At 38.5% G+C, this 20224-nt stretch overlaps 1 protein-coding gene across 4 annotated transcripts in view; it reads right to left on the reverse strand.

The window, feature by feature from the left end:
- Positions 1–20224, reverse strand: part of LOC131063386 (small ribosomal subunit protein bS16m/bS16c) — a 56658-nt gene that overhangs the window by 11884 nt on the left and 24550 nt on the right. For 2 of the 4 annotated variants that reach the window (XM_057997189.2, XM_057997188.2), the window contains one exon: positions 14050–14172. The exons of the other annotated variants lie outside the window; for them this stretch is intronic. In XM_057997189.2, coding sequence (XP_057853172.1) covers positions 14050–14172 — 123 coding nt within the window. The remainder of the gene's footprint in view (positions 1–14049; positions 14173–20224) is intronic. 4 annotated transcript variants of the gene reach the window in all.

A 20224-nucleotide genomic window follows, 5' to 3' on the forward strand; every position in this document is an offset into this window, starting at 1 on the left:
AAAGTTCGCTTATGGCTTAAAGATTAGACATGAAGATGATAATGTTCACCATGACAAAGAAAAGGAGAGAAAACGACTAAACAAACAGACAATTTTGATAAGAAACACGTGAAATTCACTATTAGAAGATCGACCAAGATTGAAGAGGTTGGAAAAAAAAATTCAAACACTCGGAATATTATTATATTTTTCCAACACTTAAAATTATTTTCGAAGGGAAAATAAGTTCAACACTTAGAGAAATTTTCGAAAAGTTCAACAAAAATTTTCGAAGGGAAAATAAGTTCAACACTTAGAGAAATTTTCGAAAAGTTCAACAAAAATTTTGAAATTCGAGAGAAGAGTCTAGAAGATTCTATGCCAACTCGCCTTAGGTGAGGAATAAAAGTTTCCATTTCGAGAAAATAAAACAAGGCTAAGTTTGATGAACCTAAGGAAAATCTAAAAAACGAAAAAAACAAAAAAACACGAAGCTCCTAAAAATTGAACTTCTCAACTCTATATCTATTCAACTTGTCACTTTCAAATTCGTTATCAAGTTTGGAGCTTAGAGATTTGATTTTTGGAAGAAGTTTTCTATCGAGGTTGCAAAAAAATTGGTTTTGAGGAAGAATTTTGAAGAAGACAAATTTTCTAAGTAGAAGACAAAATTTTCAAGAGAATAAGGTGCTTTTTCTGAGTTTAAGACAGAATTTTCAGAGTTAAAGACAATTTTTTTACCAAAATCAGTCAAAGAAAATTCCAGAGATTCAAAAAAATTCATAGTTTTGACTGATTTCTTCTATCTTAACCACTTATTTCTCAAAATCTGCTAAATACTTGGCCAATTTTCTTCCACTTTTAGTCTGATTTTTCACAGAATTATAACCATTTGACAAGCTGAAAGTGAAATTTCAAGTTAGAGTTCCAAAATCAGGGTTAAAATCTTCAATTTTCACCAAAATAATGTTAAATTTTTATGTCTTTTGCAGGTTAATGACTACCAAGGGAGTACCTTCGAGAAAAGCCCAGATGAAGATCGTCAGTAAATAGTTACAGCCAGAGTCAAAAATCATTTCCAAATGGAAAAATGTCACAGACACCAACCTCGGACATGTAGACTTCAAAGAATTTAGAAAGAGAATGTACGGGCTAGATGGATTTTTGCCAACACCCATTGCTCGTCGAATGATGAGAAATGGCATCGTTTAGGCAGCTGGATTTCCACCGGCCATGGAATGTGCAGAACTGATGGTTGAATGCGCCATACACTACAACTCATATGAGAGAGAAATTGTTGCACTAGATGGAAGAATCTTGGCTCGTCTCGGAGAATTGGCCATTCAGGAAGCATTCGAGATTCCGAGCTACAACAGAAATTCCTATAAAACTAAGGAGCAAACTAAAAGACTTTATGAAGATCAACCTGAACTATGCATAACAAATATCAATAAATTGTGGTTAGAAAAGCCAAGACCTGGTCTCAAGAAGGTGCCAAAGAGGTTATTCCGCACTGATTTCAAAGAAGACTATGGCGATCTCATCTTACTGATAACAGAGTAATGGGCAGCCCTCAAGGTGCACCATTCGAGACATGCATGTATTATTTCATTGATGAGATCACTTCCGGAGTCAAGATGTTCAATTGATCCAGAATAATCAGTGACAACCTGGACTAATAGTTGAGGAATTTGGAATGAACAAAGTCCTTTTATATGAGCTCTTACATCGTCTACTTGTTGGCAAGAGACTATAGATATACAAGACTGATTTGCAAAGGCATGGTAGGCAATGTCGAAAATGAGTTCAAGTCTTATGACTGTTACCCGTAGCTGCAGCTGAGCGAGAAGGCCCACTTCAGACGGGATGATGCTTTCTTGATGTATATCACCAGATCGCTGCAAGGAGGAACCCACCAGAGGCTTACTCCAGAGGCCAAAAGTCTAATAAGCAAGTATGGTTCCTAGTTTATCCAGTTTCCTAGATTCACATACATAAGAATCCAGGGGTTCACCGGATGTCCTTATCAGCTTCCGATTTATCCCACCACTAGAATGGTCTTACTGGAAGTCCTTAGGCAGTTGGAGACATATCAGGGCTTCCAAATATCCAAGACAGCTATTTCCTTTCCATTTTTCATCGGAAATATGCTGGAGACTTGTCATACAGCGCAAACAGCTAAAAGTGTCAGATTAGAAATGCAGTGGTACCCGTTCACACTCTATCAATCTCGAGCTGATTTTGATCCTCATAACCACATTGGATCAATAAATGGAGAAAAGTACAAACACAGAATTGACTTAGAAGATTTTTGGGCAAATGTTGCAGATGAGTTCTAAGTTAGGAAAAGACTGTGGTCCAAACTCCCAGTAAGCTTGATCAAAACAACTGAACTCTTCTGAGTGCCTGAACAATTGGAGGACGATGGAGAATACACTCAGTCGCGCTTTGATGAAAATTGGCCTCTCCCTCCTGTGCGATGGTCAGAACCAAAACTCGTTGATCTAACCACCTTGATGCAACCAGTTTTCAAATATTCACAGTGGTGGGTTGACTAGCAAGTCCAAGGGTAGAAGCGAAGAGGTGTGACTCTCACGTATAACCTGATGGGTGCCATGGAACCATACTCTTCCAATGAAGAAAGTGCCAGGCCAGTTGAAAGCATCAATTCAAGAAAGAGGAAGGAAGCAGTTGATGACTGTTCAAGGTCAAAAGGGAAGGAAGTCATGCATGAGGAAATTGCTCAAAAGAAGCAGAGGTCAGAGCCACCCCATTTTGCTACATCTAGGAATTTGGAAAGCCTAATGATTATAGAGGATCAGCCACTTGATAAAATAGAAATTCCCTCTCCAATCCATGGGGGAAATGTGATGACAGTCCAACAAGAAGATGAAGAACCTCCATCTCCTACAAGCATAGAAATATTGGAGTCAGATAATGAAATGGATATTCTGGGCAATGAATTTCAGGACGGAATGATTTCCGCTCTTCGAGGAGGCCAGAATATGCCATGTGAAGAGAATGATTAGGAAGAGGAAGGCATTGAGCAACCTGCGATTCCTGATTGGTTGAAAGAAACTCTGAAAATTAAAGCACCAGTGGAAGTCTAGGAAGAAGAAGATGACATTGCCGATTTCTTGGCTAGATTAGGTGAAGTTGCTGCTAAGAAGCCTGCCAGGAAGTTTTCCACAATCCAGAGAGATGAGACAGGCTACCGTATAGTTCAAATTGTTGTACCAAAGGTTAACAAGTCAAAAGAAGACATAACTCATCATGAATACATTACCACTTTTGACTTGGGACCAACTACCAAAGGTCAAGAGGTGGAAGACTTAGACAATTCAGTCGCTTCCATGAAGGCAAGAATAGACAAAGAAGTAGGAAAGAAGAGAGAGTACAAAAGGGAGATTGAGCGCCTGAAGGAATACATTCAGCACTTGACCAAGCCACTTAACCAAGGCGATGCAGCAACTCCTCCACTTTTGAAATCCTCGCAAGAAACAATTGAAAATTTTGAAGAAGAAAAGATGACAGCCAAAGAAGCTAAAGAATGGATGGCAAGCAATAGAGAAGAAGCAGCCACATTCGTGGACAAATTGATGCTGACATATGGACAGACTTCCTTCTTGCTCTCCAGAATTGCGAGCATAGCAGAAGCATGGGCCGACCTCCGGGATATTCAGGACAGAGTTATCCCGTGCCTTAAGAGTGTTGAAGGGTATGCCTAAGCAGGAACTAATTGATGGAAAGATAGTTGCAGCAGGGACCGCATATCACTTCACCATCGCAGGACTAGTCCTAAAGCAAAATTTGACCAAGGCATCAAAATTTTTGTCCATCCGAGATGCCTTCCAAAAACAGGAGCTAGAATGGGAGATTGTTTTTGCTACTTGTGCAGGCGACTTGGATGGATGGGAATACAGGATCAATATGCTGTCACATATCACCATGGAAGAGGTCAACTCAATTGTGTCCATATTCATTGAACACACTACTGCTCGTCAGGATAAGGATGTGCCCTCCTAAAAGATAGCTCTTCACGCCACTTGTCTGGCATGCACTTGTCTTTGGTTTTATTTTGGGAAACTCTATCTAGGGTTGTGTTGTCTTAATCTCAGTCATTGATCTTAGATCGATCTCGGCCTTTCATTCATTTTTCAGATTTCTATATAAACTCTCATTCTCCCATTTCATTGTGTTGTGGAGAGATTTATGAAATTATTGCTTACAGCTACTTGAATAATAAAAAGTTTGCAGATTTTGCTTTGAAGTCTTATTGTTATTAAGTGGTTGCATGGTTGCATATCTTTCTTCAACAATAGAATAGATTTGTTTAGAGTAAATTTGCTTTCAAAAGTTGTTAGATGAATGAAGGATTTGATAGTTTAGATTGGTGAAACTCTTGCTCATACTTTCTTTGGATGGATGATTTTTGTTCAATGTGTAAAGTTAGCCTGAGCTTGTGATGTGGATGCTTTAACTTCTGCTTTGAGTAAATAATGTTCGATTGATGGTATTATTCACAAGCATGAAAATCTTAAGCACAATCCTAGAAGATTGCACCCACTTTGCATAGTTGTCCTAGTGTGGCAAAACAAAGTGTTGTTATTAGTATCACCCACTCTTTACCGTCTCTTGAGTTCGTAGGAATAGTATAGAACTTCTAAACCCTTATCCTTTTTATCCTTTTTTTGAAGAAGTTCAAAACTGAAAATCCAAAAAAAAAAAACAGAGCAGCTATTGTTAAATCCATCTAAGTCCTAACTTGTGAATGATTCTAGTTTAAGTGTAACTATTGTTAAATCCATCTAAGTCCTAACTTGTGAATGATTCTAGTTTAAGTGTAAGTCCCCCTTGTATTTCAGCATACATCACCAAGGAAGCTATCCAACATAAGGTCGCCCGTTCACACATATAGACCTTGGAGTCGCTGTGTGGTCTTTCTCGCAATCTTGGCACATGTAGTGATTTTGTTGAGGAGAGGGTAGAGTATCCTTCGATATTTTATTCTAATGTTCATTATATGATAAAACGTACACCAACACCTCCTAGACTTAATTGGGATATTTGAGTCTCATTGGGTTTTATTTAAGATCAATCAGTTTATGAGCTAGTATTGCTTGAGGACGGGTAATCCTTGGGGAGGGAGAATTGTAATGTCCCCATTTTTATGTCATTTTGTTCTGCAAGCATTAGCCAATTTCCAAGGTTTTCTTTAAGTTCCCAAGCGTATGGGAAGTGTTCCAATGTTCTTGGAGAGCTCAGGTTTCAGTTTCTTGGTTTCCGATAGCTCAGAATTATAATGTCCCCATTTTTATGTCATTTTGTTCTGCAAGCATTAGCCGATTTCCAAGGTTTTCTTTAAGTTCCCAAGCATGTGGGAAGTGTTCCAATGTTCTTGGAGAGCTCGGGTTTCAGTTTCTTGGTTTCTGATAGCAATTTGGGTGTTCAGTTTGTGTCTTCCTGGTGGTAACGCTAGTTGTAGCATTTTGGGCCTTCTAGGTTTTTCTCCACAGAGTTCGGAGAGAACAACTATTTTTAGTAAGTGTTATTTTTGGCACTAAGCATCTTTCTTCAACTTAACTGCAGGTTTTCTTGACTGAGCTGTACACTTCCCCTTGTTGGGTTGAACCACCTTTTTGGTTGCCCTGTTAAATGGATAAAAGCAATGGAGATGGGTATTTTTGCTGAGTGATTCTTAACCCTAGACAACCCTTTGCCATGCATTTTTCATGGCTTTTCAGCTTGCATTAATTTTTTAGAACAGATCACCCTATTTGGTAGACTGTACTATTGAAAAAGGGCTGTTTTGGAGCTGGGTCAGAATTTTGAGGGTGTTTTGGGGGCTAGAAACTTTCCTAAATTGGATGCCAAAATCTGAAAAACTGTTAGCAATCAGTAGAAGTCAGTTTTGGAAGGTTAACTGAAGTTTAGAATTTTTAAAACAAATTCCCCCTGTTGGACCGGCGCCTCTTTTTCTATTGAAGAAATTTTGGGTTGATTTTCAAACCTCAGAAAGGATCTTCTTGCTGGAAAAAGGTGAGTTTTTTTATCTGAGTGCTTAGGGAGTCACTTTGGCATGATTGAGGATATTCTTGACCTTATCGCTGCACTTGGGAGACCTGTCCATTGGCTAAGGAATGAATATTTTAGCGGGCTGCTGACTGTTGTCAAGCTGAACATGCGACTACAGGTCTGAAAGGGTTTAATATTGCTTTATTTTAAGGTATTTCAGCGAGTTGAACTGTTGGTTTATTTGTATCAGCATTTCATGTTGTCAAACATGCTATGAATGTCAAATCTTCAATATCATTGTATCAGCCAAATGAATAAACATTGAATGATTCAAATCAGAATTTTTTCTTATCAGTAAAACACTCTATTTTTCATTTGTTATGTTATCTCTCTATTGGCAAAACTTTTCAAAAAAAAATCAGTGGTGCATATTACATTAAGGATGTTCTTGTAGTTGGTTGTGATGTATTGGACTCATATTGGTCAACACTAACCATGCGTAGTGAAGTTTGATCGTCACTAACCACAAATGGTGTGGTTTTGTAGAAATCAAAGCAGAATCAAAGGGCCACTCTAATGCTTTAAGGAATTTTGAGAGTGATCATAGGGTTGCAGGTTGATCATAGACTCAAATTTGATTGAGGTCCCACTTTGGGTCTTCTAGGGATTAATTTATTTTAATTTTAAAGGGGTTTAAAAGAGGTTTCCCTCTATTGATATCACTTTCTTTCAGTTTGGGGCAATCATTGATAGGAGATTCACACTATGTTCACTCCTCTGTGAAATGCATAGCTATGAGCTACTTGTTCTTTCTAATGAAGGACATCTAAGTATCGATCTTGGTTATGGGAAATGATATTGTTGTCAAGGTAAAAAAATTCTATGGCATGTAATTGCTTTTGTGTGAGTTCTTTTGGAGTTCTTTTACTTAGGTTTTGTCTCAAATGCCAACTTTGCTAAAGGATCAAGGGAAAAATAGATTTGGATCTTCAAAGACTTTGGCTAATGCCATATTGTCACATTCAAAAATTCCTTTAGCATATGTTGCATCATTAACACTGCACAGTATGTACTTATCACTAAAATCATTTGCTGTGGAAGCATATCTATTTCTTTGAAATAATGTGGAATGGAGCAAACCAATGTGGCTCGAGGGAGTGTGGTTGTCATGCACCTATTTTGCCTTCATTGAACTCATCATCATCCAAATCAGCTATTTGACTTGTAAATCAGAAAGTATGTTTTAAATTCTAGATGTGGAATGCTAGCAACAATGTTGGAAGTAGGAATGATAAATCCCCCTATTGGGATGTTCACAATGATATCAAAAGGGTTGGGTTGAGCTTCATGTTTATATAGAATGTCATTGCGAATGCATTGAAGGCATTGATTTTAGGAGGTAATAGCTTGCCTACGATGTGTTCAAGTTCATCCTAAGAGCAAGCTACAAGAGGGTGATAAATTGAAGACCTTTTAGTTCAAACCTGTTTGGGTCCTATGTTGACTGGCAGTCAAAGTTATCCTAACAGTTTTTGGATTGTTTTAGTACAATTCATGACAACTTAAGTCATGTTCCCTTGAGGTCTTTATAGCATCCTACTGTTTGAATGAGCCATAGTGAGGTGACACTAGTGCTAGATCCTTCATCTACAAAGGGCTCTAGAATTTGATTGTCATCAACGAGGACACTAATAGATAGAACAGGGTCATCAACTCTATGGAGGATTTCACCATTCAACATGTCCTCTAGGAATTTATTGTTTTTATGTTGCTAGTTGTAAAAGCAGCTTCAATTGTTGACTTCAATGTGTTGTTGGGCCTTCCATAGCAAATAGTTAGTGAATGAGGATTGACCTATGATGTTGCAATGAAACATAGTACAATTAATGAGATTTTGCAGAGTATCATGTTGACCTCTTTGATGAAGTTCCACAATCTCTAATTTTGATAGGTCAAATATTTGTACTTTATTTAGAAAACTTTGTTTGGGTAAGTTTTTGAAGTTATCACCCCTAAGTTCCAATTCCACTGGTAAATGTGGGTTCACCGTAATGTCCCCACTTTGAAATAGAATTTAATAATAAATGATAATAATAAAATTCAAATAATATAATTAAATATGATTAATAAAAAATTAATTAAGTTAATGAAAAGTCAAAAGACATGAAAGGAAAAGTTGTGACTCCCTCAACAATGAGATATAAAAGGGAGAAGAGAACCTCATTTGAGAGGGGGATAGTTTAGAAATCAGAAGTGCAGATCTGATTTAAATAAGAAATGCAGATCTGATTATGAAAGTTTGTGTCCCTTTCAAAGGGCAGAAATAATCAAGAGTTGCACTCTTTCAAAGGGTGCTAATGGTGAAAGGGTGTGTCTCTTGCCAAAGGGTATACATGATGAATAGGTGTGAGCTCTCCCTCACATTGAGAGATATAAAGGAAAGGAATCAAAAGCATCTAGTGAGAGCACCATCGATGAGATCAGATCAGGACTGTTATTAAGTTACAGTCAGAACATCCTTGTTCTTGGTGGTATCTGTTGCTGTGTTTTTTACGCACATGCGAACACAGAATAAAATACCCAAAAATATCTTATCCTCTTTACTCAAGTGCTAAAGATTGGCTTAAGGATCACTTGAAACAACATCAAGGTTCTAATATGCCGGGTCACGACGTGTGGATAAGCACAGATGGTCGTTGTAAAAACTGTTTCATCAAGGGGCATTTTTGGTTACGAAAGATTTCATAAAGTACTTTGCGGATGATATGCAGTGAAGTTTCTTCCTACCACTACTTGAATGTTTGTCAAAAAATGGCAAAAGATAAGGGTTTAGAGAGACTCTGAGCTATCCTAAGAATAAATGGATGAACAATGACACAAGTGAAACTCTACTAGTCTTAGCATCGCCATACAAGAACAACTTCACTAGAACTAGTGCAATCTTCTAAGGATATTTGGAGATTTTCAAATCGCTACTAAGCATAAATACCATTGCTTGAATGCATATCAATGATTGAGCAACAATCGAACTTAAGCAATTTCAAAGGTTCCAGTTGACCAAACAAGGCTCACTTACAATCAGCAAGAGGCTAGTGGTATGGATTACGAGTTCCACAATACATCAAATGCAACATTCAATCATTCAATCTAAATACTTAAACTAATATCCAATATTGACTTGAGAAGTTAAAGAACCATGCAATAGGCTTCAAAGATTGAATAGAAACACCATAACTTCAATGTTTTATTAATCCAATAGCCAAACAACAACAATTCTTCAAGTCCTTCTCTTATCACTCTTGACTTCTAATCAAAATCTCTATTTCTCTACTCACTATTCTAGCACTATTAACCTTTACAAATGAAATGAGTGGAGTTTATATAACACTCTCAAATACAATGAAGGCTGAGATCGAATGGAGATCAAGGGCCAAGATTTTGCCACCTAAACCCTAATTACGGTTTGATACAAATGAAACCCTATCTAGATAAACATTGTCATGGAAACAACCAATGAGAAAATAGCATGTGCTGACACAAAATTTGAGGAAACATCCTCCAATGAGAGAACGAGCTGCCAAGTAGGATCATAACAAACTGTCTTCTAGAATCTTGTTTCCTTTCTCACGTTCCTTTCAGGCATATTCAATGAATGTGGTCACTATACCATCTATCTCTGTCATCGGGATCTCAGGCAGAGACTTCAGTTGTTCCTCCATGTGCATGACTTCTTCGAAAGCTTTGACGATGGCATTATCCCATTCAGGTTCGAGTTCTTGAGTTTTGCTTTCTAAAACCACGAACTCAAGCATATCATTCAATTGTTCCCTGGTGATCATTCAATCAGTCCTATGGAAGACGACTCTTATCCTTTCCTCCAACTCTCTAGCTTCTATGATCGTTCCTGGATCAATCTTTCTCTCAAAAACGATCTGTGCTACTTCCACTATCTTATCATGAATTCGATGCATATCATCTTGAACTTGACTGCATCCATTTCCAATATCCTCAAAAATGACTCTCTTTGTTCGAAGTAGACTCCTCCATCGTAGAAAGCTAGATGTAGATCCCTCTCTTGTGATTTTCTCTCTTGACAAAACTTCTCGGGATGTTTTCCTTATTACTTGAAGCACTAGAATGATGACATCTCTAGCATGAGCAAATGCTTCAAAGGCTTCTATGAGGACGTTCTCCCAAGAACCTTTATGACTATATCTAGTGTCTTCATTGTGCCCTTCATGAACTTGCTAACTCTGGTGTATGCATCCTCTATCCATGTATCCACCAACTGTGCCGAATTCCTCATCTTCTCCATATGATCAACTGATTTTGGAGGAAGCAAAGGTGGTGGTGTGGCTGCTGGACTCTGATGTCTTAATGGCTGCTGAAATTGCTGGGCATAGTTACTCCACGCACTTATCTCCTTTTCTAATCTTATATTCTTTTCTATTTCAGCTCTCAACATGTCATTAACTACCTTCAATGAATCAGTTGCGTCACCTATAGCTTGCTCGGAGATGAGTGGACCCAAATCAATGGTCTCCATATCATACTCATCTGTTGTAATCTCGCCTTCATACTTCTCAACCCTTGGAGTAGCTATTTGTAACTTCCTTGATCCCGAATCATCTCTAATCACCTTGGACATCTTCGTAGCTTTCCTCTTCTCGGTGACTTCTTGAGTTTGGTTTAGAAGACTCGCTATATCGTATGTTTGTTGTTTATCAACTACTATCACTTCTTGAGCTAGTCTTTCTTTTAGCCATTCCGGAATAGAGGATCTGCCTTCTTGAATTTGTGCTTCTTCATGCATTTGTTCATCTCTAGGTGGTGAGGTAGTCTCATCATTGTCCTCTCCTTCATTTCCTTCGATCTCTTGGGTGTGATGAGTAGGGTCCTCCTATTTCTCTGATAATTTCTCCTTTCCTTTATCATTGTGGACTGTAGATTCCGTTGATTCATTAGCTCCTTGACTCAACTCTTTTTCTACCCTTTGTTCTTCATGTCTAAAGGAAGGCTGACTTGTATTTGATTTATGCTTCTTTCTTGAGGACTCCTTTTCTCCACGATCCTCCTTTCTCTTAGACCCTCTTGAGTGAGATGGTTGACTAGCATTCCCACTTGCGCTTGCTTCATTTTCATCATTTGCTCTTTCTTCTGAGTGGAATGTTAGTGCTATATTTTGTTCTTTCAACTTCTGGTGTTGTGTGTCTATCCATATGCGGGTGTATTCTAAAACCGGTTTCATCAATTCTTTCAAATCATCAACCTCTATGTTGACCCGCTTGATTTTAATCTCTTTGTCTTCCTTGGCGTAGGCTCTTGAACTTGATCAGCAACATGAAACAACTTGCATTTCCTGATGAAATAGAGAGATAGCCTGGAATACATCTACTTCTTCACTTCCACATCATTTTGAACAATCATCCAATAGTCTTCTAACTGCCACTGGTGTCCATATTTCTTTCCCAGAACTGCTTTTAGATTATCATATGGGTTGAAACAATCTCTAGGCGTGAATAACTTGAGTGAATGGAGTGCCAATATTCTCTCGGCATCTTTTGTTGCATGGATGGAGGGGCAAACTTCAATAGAATCTCCAAGTGTGATAGGAAAAGAAACACCAACTCCATGCTTATGCCTATATGCCTTGACATATGCTATCAATTGTCTCACCACCTCGAGTAACACCACTCTATTTGTTGGGTAGCGCAGCAACATGTAAGGAGGAGAAGGACATCCTTGAACTCTGATATATGTGAATTTTAGAGACTGGATGAACCATGCACCATGTTGTTCTACCAATGCTTGTGCTTCTGGAGAGAGTCTTCGCTGCAATCCACCTCGAAGCGTCCTCGTGATATGCATAGTGAATGCATCATTCACTCTCCTATAGTGTTGCTTTGGTGGATGCTTAAGCTGTGGATAACAATCATTTACCTTAATCTCTCTGGTCTCCTTCCAACTACGCCCGTGTGCATAAGTCCTGGATACTCATAATTTCTTGCAATGGAGTATATGACGTAGGAGCTCATATAGAATGTTCTAGTGCGCATCAGCCTCCTTAACTGTAGATCAATGTTGTTGTTGATGAGCCTTGCCCAATTGATTGCATTCTTGCCATGAGTAATAGTCTCAATGAAGTAGAACATCCAGTCCTCAAAATATGAAGCCTTAGGTGCACCAACCAATCGATGGAGTAAGGTGGTGAAGTCTCTGAATTCATCATTCAAGTCTATCCTATGTAGTCTATTGAGCCATCTGCTTCTACCACCTCTACTCTTCTTCAACCAAAAATTGTCAACGATCTTCGCACAAGCATTTGGATCATCATCATAGGCGGACTTAGCTGCTTCCATGCTTATGTAGACCATGTCTTTAGGCTCGAGTAGATGAAATGTTTCGCTGATTGCTGCCTCTGAGAGATATGCGAGCACTGTTCCATCCTTCGCCACAATTCTTCTTGAGGTAGAGTCATAATGTTGAGTACATTCCACGACCAGCTCGTAACATTGCACAGCAAGAGGAAAGCCAGCTGCGCTTATGATCCCACTTTCAATCATCTTCTTGGTTGTAGCAATAGGTTCACTTGTATATAATGGGTGTTGGAACTTCTTGGTGTCGAACTTCCCGAGATTGGTATCTCCTATTTTGCTCCAATGCGAAGTGATCTTGCTTTCGAATGCACCACTCTTCGAGTCTTCCTTGATGAGTGCCTGACGGGAAATGATTTTGTTTGGTTTAAGAGCTGCCATCTTTCACCTATGAGAGATATGCAAGTTAGAGTAGTGTTGACATGTATTTTGTACACCATCATACACAAAATAAAATACCTAAAGGCATCTTATCCTCTCTTGAATAAAGTCTCTAACTGCTGAAGATTCGCATAAAGGATCAGTTAGGAAGACTCCAAGGTTCTGTTAGTAGGGTCTCTACGTGTGGACAAGCTCCAGTGGTATGATGTGATTTGCTGGGATCACAAGGGGACTTACATGTGATGATTGAACTTCCGATCTGCTTTGCTGGAACACAGGCTCTGACTAACTTAGATTTGAAAAAAAATGAAAAAAGGATAAGGGCGAAGAGAGGATCTAATCCTAATACTAAGAATGTAGGAGCAATGACTTGATTTTTGATGAAACTCTAACTAGGTCTTGTTTTGACATCAATGGAACATCTACACAAGGCTAGTGCGATCTTCTAAGGGAAGCTTTATGATGTTCAAATCATCACCGCAGGCATAGATACCATCCAAGTTGATGCATATCAATGAAGAAGCGACAAATTGAAATTGAGCTTAGGCTGAATGATTCCAGTTGACTACACAAGGCAAGTCTGCAATCAACAAACTGCTAGTAGTATGGATATACGAATTCCACCATTAATCAATCGCATTTCCTCCATTCATCTAATCATCTACCATCTAAGATTGAAGACTCAACAAGAAACCATGCAAATTGCAAGAAACGACACACTTCACCATTACTTCAATGAAAATGGAGTTTGTTTACAATCAATGGCAACAATTTCTTGCCTTGTCCTCCTATTCTACTCTAATTGCTTCCAACTATTCTCTAACTATTCTAACTATTTACATACTATCTCTAACAATTGCTAATTAGCCTTTACAAATGAAATGCCTAGGCTTATATAGTGCCCACAATACAATTTGATGGCTTAGATCAATTCAAGATCAATGGCCAAGATTCAACAATGAAAACCCTAATTAGGGTTTGTTACAACCATTACATAACATTTAATGCTTGACCAATGATAAAATTGTATTGCTTGGACACATGTCCTCTCCGGAAAAATCGACCAATGGATAGCTGGGGTAGGTACATCGGAGTTTGTGCCACCTTCCATGAGTTAGGTTTGAATCTGGACATGCTGAGGTGGACCACACTGACTGGAGGAGTGATGACTGGGATGCCACCTCATCTGACACTTGTAGCTTGCTAGATATTCAATTTGATGTCGTTAAGAGGCTATCTTTAATTAACTCTTGTCCTAACTCCTTGTGTCCTTGATGTGCAGGATGATGATGTACCTCACCTTGGAACGTTGGATTGAAAGAGGTTGCCCATGTCCTTACTTGATCGTCCTGGCGAAGACCGTCCTGGCGAAGACCGTCCTGGATCCGGCTTGATTTTCCTTGAAGAGATCTCCATTTGATGCCTACACAACATTTCAAAATTAGTACCATGATTTTGCAATACATAACATAAATTAGAGAGCAAATTTTAGGAAACTTAATGATAAGTCCTTTATTAATCATTTCCTAAAAACGACTGAGCTTATTGAAATTCAAAATTTCAAAATTCAAAATTTAAGCTATGACGATCAACATTCAAAATCAATAAAACAAATATCACCATACCTCAGTTGAGAGCTAACTCTAGAATGCAAAACAAGGAATTTGCCTAGGCAAAATCAAAATTAGATGGCTTCAACGTGATCTCCTTTAAATGAACGATCCCTTTATCAATTCATCACCCTTGAGGATATCTTTGACGTGGTCTTTGGCAAGTTCGCCCAACTTGAGACTAAGCTTGCACTCCTTTGATGATGTCTGCGCCCTCCTCTTGGATGACAATTTCGCACCTCCTTGTCTTCTCCAAATCGCATGCTAATGAAGGATGTTAAATGATGATTTGAAATGAATAAACCACCTTCCCTTTATAGGCGCTTACCTTCATATTGATCTTAGGCCGACTTTGGTAAAAATATTGCAAAAAAAACGATTTTTTTCATAAATAACAAGGCCGACTCTCCAAACCAAACACTCCATTCGATTTTTTTATTAATTAATTAATTAATTATTAAATGCCTTTCATTTTTAATTAATAAATTTCGATTTTTACAAGGCAAAATAATTAATTGATACCAAGCGCAATAGTTAAATGCTAATTTTCATTAAATTTTCGAAACATATCGACTTTTAGCATTTAAAATAAATTCAAAAATACTTGCTTTGGGCGCCAAAACTTGAAAACGGAAGATACGTATCTCATCGCCCTGGTCCCTTGGAGAGGGACAGGAGCGATCCTAATGTTTTGGCTCAAATTTGCAAACATTTGATCTTCGTTCTTCGTTCATTGCCTTCCAAAGGACGTCCTTTACTTCGCCAATCCTTGCATTGTCTTGATTTTGAAGGAGCATAAGTGTTTTTGTAAAAATCGCCTTGGTCCTTGTCCAAAGGACAGGAGCGATATGAGTTCCTTGCACAAATTGGTAACACTTTGACGTTCAAAACTCTTGCATATCATCTTCAAATGACACCTTATACCTTGTGTGACCCCGAAAAACCCTGACTTGGCATGAACTTGAAGGAAAATGAAGGATCCCATACAAATCGCCCTGGTCCCTTGGAGAGGGACAGGAGCGATATAGCTTCTGTGTTCAATTTAAGGATCTTTTAACGTTTGAAGTCTTTGTATATCACCTTCTAATCATGCCTTGGACCTCATACGACCTTGCAAAACCTTGACCTTACGTGATTTTTGAGGGATTTAGCCAATATGATTAATATCGCTCTGGTCCCTTGGAGAGGGACAGGAGCGAACTTCAAGGTTTTGAGCTTGTTCTTGCGTTCTTCAACTTGCCATTGCTTTCAATGCGTAAAATGAAGTCCCTTGATTCTCCTTAATCACTTAACACTTGATAAACTTTCAAAATCTTGGCCTTTATAGGAATTTCGCTCTGGTCCCTTCCTGAGGGACAGGAGCGAATTAGATGTCTTGGTGCAAATCCTTCATCTTTGGCAATTTTTGATGCTTTGCGCTTGATGGAGATGTCTTAAAATGTCTTCACCACCTTGTTCTTCGTCTTGGAGTGCCTTGAATTTGGAGGAACGACAATATAACCATTATATCGCCCTGGTCCCTTGGAGAGGGACAAGAGCGATCCTGCTCTTGTGGGCTTCATTTTACTTTATCACCTTCAAAATTTATCTTCAATGGTCTCGCCATACTTCATTTCATTCATTCATGCCTTGAGATCGGTCGTAACTTGGCGAGAAAATCATCTATAACAAAAATCGCTCTGGTCCCTTCCTGAGGGACAGGAGCGAACTTAAGCATTTTGGTCCTTTGATGGCATTTGGTAATCTTCAATTTATCTTCAATGAGTTCATTTCACCTCCTTCCTTGCCTTCAAACATAAACTTGACTTGATCTTTGCCCAGATCGTACCTTATGAAGAATTTCGCTCTGGTCCTTCAGTGAGGGACAGGAGCGAATTTGACCCTCTAGGCAAAAACTTCATCATTTCATTGTTTTTGATCAAGTCTGGATGCTCTATCATGCTCATTTCGTCCTTCACCATGCCTTTGCTGTCTCGATTCGTCCAAACAAGGTCAGGAATGGCTCAACTAAGCATTTTCGCTCTGGACCCTTGGTGAGGGACACGAGCGATTCGCCTTGGTCCCTTGGAGAGGGACAAGAGCGCTTTTCGCTCTGGACCCTTGGAGAAGGACACGAGCGAAATTTGACTTTTCGAACTCTCTATCAGGATAAATTTTATGGAATATAACATTTAAGTATAAGTGACATTCTTATACTTTAAGTTATATTCCATATATACTTTCAGGATGTTTGAGAGTGGTTTCAGACCTCCGGGAGTTATATTGCAAAATCTAGTTTTTGGAGGTTTTTTCAGTTTCCAGACTTAGTCAAATTCAGGATCAGGGCATTCCAGACTTAGCCAAATTTCAGGATCAGGACCTCACTCAAGCCGGACTTGCTATCCATGTGATCCCCTGGACGACGTTCAAAATGCAAAGGCTAGCTAACAAAACCTTAAAAAACCGAAAGAACAAACCCTAAAAAGCAAAAAACATGGGTCCCCATTTGCAATGGGGCGATGTGTGAAAACGTCACAACAAGTAGTGGTGAAATATTGACGCAACGAAGCCTATTTATTCAACTATGAAATGAATCTTATATCTAAATATGAAATCAATTACTAAATAAGACTGATTTACTCTTCTAGATGAATTAGGGACTGCTCAATAGTGAAATTCGCTTCCTTTTTGACAAATTCGCTCCTCTTTTGCTTAATTCTGATGTTCTATGATGAATTTGTCCCCCTAAAACATCAGACCTGCATCTTCAATGATTAAATTTTGTCTTTATGCTGACAGAAATTCGCTTATGTGCTGATGAAATTCGCTGGCCTGCTGGAGAAATTCTCTGTTGGAGAGGAATAATGTTTGGATTGATGTTGAAATGATTGTTTTGACCTTTCTTATATAGGCGTTTTAGGGTAAAGGACATGTCTTTTAGGTGCAAGGCCGATGACTTATTCTGATTAAATTAAACAATAAATTTCATCTTAAGCAGGCCGACTTGTTCTGATTAAATTAAACAATAAATTTCATCTTAAGCAGGCCGACTTATCCTTTTGAATTCAAATTTTAAAACTTGCTGATGTTTGGTTAGTGTATTAAGAAAATTCGCTCATCTCCCTTGAAACATGAAGTTCGCTCATGTGGGGTCAAACATGAAGTTCGCTCATCTAAGTCAATTTGTGAGGATCGCTCATGTGCATTCAAACATGAAGTTGAAATTCGCTCATGTAGCTCAATTCATGAAGTTGAGATTCGCTCATGTAGGCTTGAACATGAAGATCGCTGATGTAGCTTTGAAGATGAAGATCGCTCTAAGTGGTGTGCACATGAAGTTTCTTCCAATCACCTTGCTCATTAAGTTCGCTCTGCCTCTTGAATTCATGAAATTGACTGTTTTGAACATTGAACTCGCTAATCTCCATTTAATCATGAAGTTCGCTCATGTGGGCTTGAACATGAAGATCGCTGATGTGCAATGACCCTTAAAGTTTGTTTCAAACTAAATGCTTTCAAATCTCTTTCGTTCTTCCATCATGAAATTCGTTCATCTTCCTTCAAAGGTGAAGTTCACTCTTCTTTTCTAACTCCTGAAGTTCGCTCCACTTGTCCAGCTCGTGAAGTTCGCTCTTGTTCTCCAACTCATGAAGTTCGCTCCATTTGCCCAACTCATGAAGTTCGCACCATTTGCCCAACTCATGAAGTTCGTTTCAAATCGAATCCATTCAAGGTAAATGCTATCAAGTACTCTTCGCTCCTCTACTTCCAATTTCGCTCATGTGTGCTCATTCATGAAGTTTGCTCCACTTCCTCAAGTCATGAAGTTCGCTCCATTTAAAACTTGAAGATGAAGTAGATTACAAACGAGCTTGTCTCCAATCAATCTCGTTGCATGCAGTTTCAATCCTTGGACTATCTCATTCAAACGCTCAAACTCATATTTACACATATACTCTAACAAGGCACTCAAGGGAAATTCGCTCATCTACCTCTCAACATGAAGTTCGCTCATGTGGCCTAATTCTTGAAGTTCGCTCCCCTCTAGCCAAACCTAAAGTGTGCTCACTTGGCTCGAACATGAAGTTAAGGTTTTGGGGGCTTGGAGAATGAGGTGAATTGAAATCGAATATTGCCTATTTGCACATCACCTTGATTCATTTTCTCCCTTCAAACTTGCAAGATGAGGCCTCTTGGAAACAACTTTGGCCAAGGATATTTAAAGTGAATTTTGCTTCCTATGAGAAGCAATTGGAGTTTTACCTTGAACTCTTGGAGTGTCACTAACTAGCAACTTCTTTAGACTCTTCAGCTGAGCTCCTGATTGACTCACATGACATTTGGACTCTATAAACTTACTCATTTCACTTGTGAAAAGGGGAGAGACTAGACTAAGAGGCTAAGACTTGAAAAAAAAGGGGGGTCCCCATCTTGATGTGGCGATGTGTGAAGTGGTCACAACAGTATCCATGGGGATTAAGAAAACAAAAGGAATGGGCTGGAGATTAACACAGCACTCAGAAATCAAGAAAAGGCGACAAAGGTATTCAGGGACTGGTATGATATAATCCACTCTCAATATTTTATGACACTGAAATATATTGAATCTCTCATTCAAACAATTTAATAATTGTAATCAATCACAAGTACAACCATAGTCTTGTACCATAAAGAAGGAATAGATACAAATAATAAGGTTACAAAGAAATGATCAATCTGTTATAATTTCAGCATTCTAACAGTGTATCAGTATATGATCAGCATTAGTCATTGACAGAACTAAAATATTATATTGGCCTTTCATGTATTTTCTCACTTACCATGTATTATGCATATCAGTTTCATATAAATAGAATCTAGTGCCCATTCTGATTTAATATTAGTGCCTGGATATTACATATTCAAACTCATCATGGAGGGAAGGATGAGGGATGTAGGAAGAGGGTTAAGGCTGCCAATTAAGTAGGCCACCATGTTGGATGCCTAAGTTCTGCTATCAAGGCCAAGAGGGTCAATGTTCCGCTCTTGGGCTTAGTTCGGTTAAGCTGAGAATTCCACTACATTCCCCCCTACCGGACCTACCTTGATAAGTTGGTAGCAACACAAAAGATAAGGCATGGATATGAAAGTAAGACCAGCATCCTGCTAAGTAGGCCACCTTGGAAGGGGCCTAAGATCTGCCAGCAAGGCCAAGAGGGTCAATTTTCCATTCTTGGGCTTAGTAAGGTTTAGCTGAGTCACTCTTATCATGTCCTCTCCCAAACCTACAATAGGTTTAATATGATTATTGTTAAGCAGAATATTGATTTACATGTTCTAATTGACAGCATTAACAGCTTAATTTGTATATACATATGCACTTGTGTTTTATAAGTGATGATTGCAGGGCTTAAAAGTCAAGAAGTTGTTGGAAAGATAATTATTACAAGTAATTCTCTTAACCCTAATCTCCTGAATTTGCATTTGTAGGGTTTAATTTGAGGCAATTAGAGTAGGGGATACTACATTCACATGTTTAAATGGCTTTGCTGTGGTCTCTTTAAAGAGATTTTCTTCTTGGAAATTTTTCTTAGGTTTAGATGCAGTTATTTATGGGTTAAACAAGGTCTTTTGGGGAAGGCTTGTGCTTACAGTTCACTTTGGTTGCATTTTTTTATTGACAATTTAACTAAGTAATGATTCTAGAAGTCTTAAATGTTATTTTTAACAATTCCAGATTAATATAAACTCAGAAAATCAGAATTTGTTTCTAACTAGATTAATTAGATTAGAGATTTATAGTTTTCCAGATTTAAGCATAGCAAAGAAAGAGAATAAATAAGAGCAAGACACAGTCGCCTTGGGAAAACCTCCTAGGAGGAAAAACCCAACCAAAAAAGATCCTCA

This window comes from Cryptomeria japonica, chromosome 10 (assembly GCF_030272615.1).
Source record: "Cryptomeria japonica chromosome 10, Sugi_1.0, whole genome shotgun sequence".
Taxonomy (NCBI): domain Eukaryota; kingdom Viridiplantae; phylum Streptophyta; class Pinopsida; order Cupressales; family Cupressaceae; genus Cryptomeria; species Cryptomeria japonica.